General features: G+C 38.1%; 1 protein-coding gene across 1 annotated transcript; it reads right to left on the bottom strand.

The window, feature by feature from the left end:
* Positions 1-2,493: 2,493 nt before the first annotated feature.
* Positions 2,494-5,369, bottom strand: ciao2b (cytosolic iron-sulfur assembly component 2B). Its single transcript, XM_085296220.1, has 5 exons — positions 5,140-5,369; positions 4,285-4,362; positions 3,902-4,027; positions 3,714-3,759; positions 2,494-3,607 (listed from the first exon to the last, which is right to left on the bottom strand). The coding sequence occupies exons 1-5, from the start codon at positions 5,266-5,268 to the stop codon at positions 3,507-3,509; spliced, it is 480 nt and encodes a 159-aa protein (XP_085152346.1). The 5' UTR covers positions 5,269-5,369; the 3' UTR covers positions 2,494-3,506.
* Positions 5,370-5,572: the final 203 nt, after the last annotated feature.

The following is a 5,572-nucleotide window of genomic DNA, read 5'->3' on the forward strand; positions in this document are numbered from 1 at the left end:
GCCTTGTGCACAGTGGGTTGAGCAAAGACTGCTGAAGGAGAGCTACATGAGGAAGTAGTTTCATGATCACAGTGACTGTGTGGAAAATGTAGTTTAGCTAAATGAGACCATAAATAATATTTATACTTTCTATAGACAACACAAGACATTTAGTCATAAAACATTGTAATAACTTCGGTAGTGTTACCAGTAAATATTAAGATGTAGGTGTGTGTCTAGAGGGGAAGGTATGTGGTGGCACTGGCCAGACCTGAAAAAGGATTGTAGGTGCAGCTAACTGCCAAAATACTGTAAAGAGAATGGCAGGTAACAAATATGCATTTGTATTTTAGGTGTTTTAAGCTTTATATATTTTATTTTTTAGAAGAATCAGTACTATTATGCTACTTCAGTAGAATTTTGACATATTCTTCAATGGCTAAATACTTTGTTTGCCACTTTGGAAACAGCTATTCTTTACAAAATGATAAATGATATGTAACCCTTTTCATGTCTTAGCATTGATCTGGCTGCACAGGCCTGCAAATGATGCACACAATAATATGCAGTGTTTCCATGCTTTCTAAAATCCCTGATCAAACATTTTGTTTTCCTGTCGGGTTCTCCTGCCTTGTTCTTGGTCCCCCCTTGTCTTCCTATTCAAAAGCTCCTGGAAGCAGCCCCTTAGCTATTCAACCAGGTAACAAATGAAAGCAACTGTACTTAATAGCAGCTTTTTCAAGAAGCCACAATCATCTGTTCACACAATAATGTACACGCTGGATGTCTGTGGGATACGTCAGGAAAACTTTGGGGTGCAGTATCTTGCCTCAAGAACAATTTATGGATTGAAAGAGCCAGGGATCAAACCACTGACCTTCTGACTGGTAGATAACCACCTCTCCTCTTAAACTGACTGAGCAAATCTAAACCTCTTCTAGAAGCAAGTCTTTCAGCTTGGCATCCCTCTTGGAACACCTCCAAGTAATTACTTGTTCATCATTACCTAAATGAACTTCAATTTTAGTGATCACTTGAACATAAACGGTATAAAGAACTGCCAGGGAAACACTAAAAAATGCTTTATGGTTAAAAGCTTTTCTCCCCACAAATGTCATTTCTACCCCCATCTTTTACATCTACATAGACCTAAAATGATCCTGTTCTGTTCATGCCATTTTCATTTTCAGATGACAGTATTTTTCCTCCTTCCTAGGCTCAACTCTTTGAAGGTATGACTCTGGGTTCGGCCAATGCAGCTGTGCCGGCAGGGTCTCTTATCCGGAGTTTTAATAGTGATGCAATGTTTCCAGATGTGGAACAAGAGAGAGAAAAAACAGCATTAGTGTGACCTGAAAAAGTTATTTTCTCAAAAGACACACAAACACTATATATAAGGGCTTCTGACGTCATTGAATTTGGAAAGAAACACCAAATTCCACTCTCAGAGAGAAGACCGTCAACAGTTTGATTACATAACCCTTTTCCCCCAGCGAGACAAACAGCTGTATCGCGATACTTACTTTTAAAATTAAAAAAACAAAAACAAATCCATGTTTTATCATTCTTTTGCTTGATTTTAACATTTTGAACTATATCTTACTCACATATTATTTTCATATTTGTGCTAAAGTTACACGTCTTTTACACAACATGAGTTCAGAAATGCTTGTGACAATGCAGAAGCCCTTCTTGCAAAAAAGGACTTAAAGGAAACCCGAGCTGATTGGTGAGTGGGTGGACAAGCATGCTGGACATATCAGAGGTGCAGTTTGTTCTGCCAGAATGCCTCCTCACATCTGACGGACATAAGCTTCACGTGGCCCGCCTTACACGAATAAGACAAGGCTGCCTCCTGGTGGACTAATGTAAACACAAGTTTTACTAAATAAACAGTTGCCGTGTTTAACCATAAATTACCAGCTCTGTAGTAAAAGTTCTACATCACAGTACACGTACAGGGAAAAAAGACAAAAGCATCATTTTCATTTAATAAGCTGTACACTTTAATAACATTTCAAAAACATTAAGATTATATACAACAGTTATTGCAGAGAAATTAGTCACAAATGCCTTTGTTAGGTACACCTTACTGTTATCACGTTGGAACCCGAGCCTCAACTCTCGCGGCCCGGTACCAAACCACTCACAGACCGGTACCGGTCCGTGGCCCATGAAGGGAACCGCTGCTCTATTGGATTGAGATCTGGTGACTGTGGAGGCCATTGGAGTACAGTGAAGTTATTGGCATGTTCAAGAAACCAGTGAGTAGACTTCAGTTTTGTGGAATGATGCTGGAAGCAAAGTTCTTTGTGTTACTCATGCATGAGGGAGACCTGCCTGGAGCCAAGTGTCGTTCCACCCACTTGACCTCCGTCACTCTCAACCAGGTTTAAGATAAGATAAGATAACCTTTATTAGTCCCACACGTGGGAAATTTGTTTTGTCACAGCAGGAAGTGGACAGTGCAAAAGTTATGAGGCAAAAATTAGAATACAATAAGAATAAATACAGTTTCCCATAGCAATCCTTTTATTGTGGTTACATGAATATGTATAGGTTCATTAACATATGACATTTCATATAGGTATACATGTGGACAAAGAATACCTTGTCTGTGTGAGGTCAAGATGTGACCCTGTGAAGACTCCCCAAAGCTGGTGCCAGGAGTCTAGCGGTCCATCTGAACAAAAGGCTCTTATACTTAAACAGATATACGTGTGTTTGCTATACCATATATCAGCAAGAGAAGATACGACCTCTCCTAGGAGGTGTGTGATCTATGCCAGAACCCTCTGAAGAGGAGTGAACGCACTCCCCTCTTCATGCTACACAGAGTTGTTACAGACCTTCAAAGCTAAGCATATATAAATATATATTTCTAGGCATAAATGACAATCCAACAATACAAATCTAACAGAAACCTGCCTCTCACTGGATATTTTCGCTTTTTTATTTAGACCATTCTCTGTAAACCCCACAAGTGGATGGAGAGTGGGGAAACCCCACTAGATAAGCATTTTATAACATCCTCAGGCCAGCCAGTCTAGCACTGAAACTTCAGCGGATGACCCTTCTCGTGTATATATGTTGAAATGCATTTGGTTCTTCACATAAGAGTGGCTGATTAATAATTAAATGAACGAGCAGTTGAACAGGTATACCTGACAAAGTGGCCGGTGAGTGTATATGACAAATGTAACAGGTAGAGTTTCTCTGCATTTCCACACTGTTAAAATTTCCAGGTGGAAGAATAATTTATTTGTCCAAACGACTCTGTGTTACGAGCTTACACTCAGATTATATTATTCTTTGGCAATTTAAGAACTGGCTTTGTCTGCACTCTTATTCAGTAAATGTTGCCAATGTACAGAACCTGTATGATCCTGATCATTCCCACTACTCATACCAGGAGTAGGGGTGTGCAGATAGTTGGTAGATACAAACCAAGTTTTCAAAGAAACCAAACAAGTCCTCCTGCAAAAATCTGAGTCTAAAAGCTGACAAGAGTAAAGCTGGCTGACTGTTCAGATGCTCCTGGTCGACAGACACTGGTTGACCACCTCCAGTAGAGATGCATTCTCCAGAGCTGCTGCCACTCTCTCTTTGTCTGCCAGCTGTTTGTTCACTGTACACACAATGACATAAGCAGTATGATAAATAATGCATTCGATTATACTGGTAAAAATGGTCTAAAATTCCATCTCGCCTCGTTTCTCTCTATGGAGTTTTACCTGCTTCCTCTGAAGCATGAGTCCCAGGAGTGATACAAACATCAATCTGAGAGGAAATAGAAAAAATATACTGCAATTTAAGCCACAATTGAAAATAACAAAAAATTAAAGCACATAAAAATTTGACACTGTAAAATATGTTTAAGGTTAAATGTGCATGCCATGTGAAAAAACATGCATAAACATACTTTGAACCTGTCTGGCAGGGAGCGCAGAAGCTTGACTTTGATGGACAGACCAATGAGTGTTGCCATGCTGCAGTGAGGGATGGTGGGCGTGAACTCAATACCCACAGTACTCTCTGCATCATTAACCTGAGGAAGCATACACAAATAATAAACTTCATTCATCAATTTATCTTCCTAACAGCATACTGCATTCATTTATCAATGAAATTCACTGTTAATACTTTTGAATGAAATGTTTGTTGTTGGATTCAACTGTCTTCAACCATGTCTTTACTAAAGTAATCTGCAAGTGTGTTATAGAGCATCTTTTTATTTCTTTATTCACACTACTACAAACATAGGAAAAATATAAGATAATAGGAAGCAAAAAAAAAACCCCATACCTTAACTCGAACTTGCTCCACAACATTGAGCTCTTCCAGTGACAGTGGATGCTCTGGGTCATTGATAGATCTGATCAGATGTAACTTTAGTTAAAGAATTCAAGACGGTATAATACAAATAATAAATATTTTTGTTTCTGCACTACTGTAATCAGTGTACTAATGATATTAAAGTAAAGATCCAACAATATTAGAAAGAAACGCAAAGAACGATATCTCCTGTGAAGCAAGTGTTTGGTAAAAGTGGAACAGAAGAGCTCCCTTGTAACAGGGAGAGACCTCCAGCAGAATCAGGCTTTTCAAAGTACAGAGATTGGCCATAACCAGTTGGGAGGAGGGGAAAGAAAGGACAAAAAGACAAACTTTAAGCTGTTTGCATAGCCACTGTACCTAAGTCCAAGAAATACTAACATCAGCTTAACAATAACTCAATTAAAAACTGTCAAATTGTTCAAATTATATATATAATAAAATATATTTACAAAAATGAGACAATTTTACATTCCTGAGAATACGAATTGAGCAACCTAAATCATTAACGGTGTTTATAAATTTAATCTACGATGGTTAACTAACCTATTAAAACACAGTTGCACTTCAAAATGTTTAGTTACGCTTTCAATACTAAAAATGTGACTACTGTTACTTGTCGGTAAACCCAGATACAATCGTGCTACTTCTTAAACTGCTGTTAACTCCCTCCATTTCATTATCTAGCTGAATGGCACTGGCATTAGCTTTTAAGTCAGGCAAATAATAGAATACATGAACATCAGTAAAAAAAAAAAAATGATGAAGGGCATATCTCTAAAGCGTAAATGCACTCTAAACCACAGTAAAACATGAAAACAGGATATCGAATATTTCTCTGTCGTCGATGGGGTCGTGGACGTCTTCATCCTCTTCGGACGCCGTCTGTACTCTGTCCCCCGACCGCTGAAAAATCACAGGGTTTGCATTCTCCAAGCGGGTCCCCTCGGACATCTTCAGCGCTTACTTTAGTCCGCGTTAAACAGTAAAAAACCTCGTATTTTGTTAGAGATTGCTGTCTCTACCCGATCCGTACCGGAAACCCAATCGGTAACCGCATGCGCAAATCTTACGTCACTTCCTCTCTTTGCCAACATTGCGACGTTCAAAATATATATATATATATATATATATATATATATATATATATATATATATATATATATATATATATATATATATATATATATATATATATAAAAATATTTAAACAATGGATACTCCGTATACAAATACACATTCTTTTAGTAGGATATTC

The sequence above is a fragment of the Mchenga conophoros genome, linkage group LG13, assembly GCF_057382185.1.
Source record: "Mchenga conophoros isolate Kocher_MC1m ecotype Shallow Benthic linkage group LG13, M_conophoros_male_GT1.1, whole genome shotgun sequence".
In the NCBI taxonomy this organism is placed as follows: domain Eukaryota; kingdom Metazoa; phylum Chordata; class Actinopteri; order Cichliformes; family Cichlidae; genus Mchenga; species Mchenga conophoros.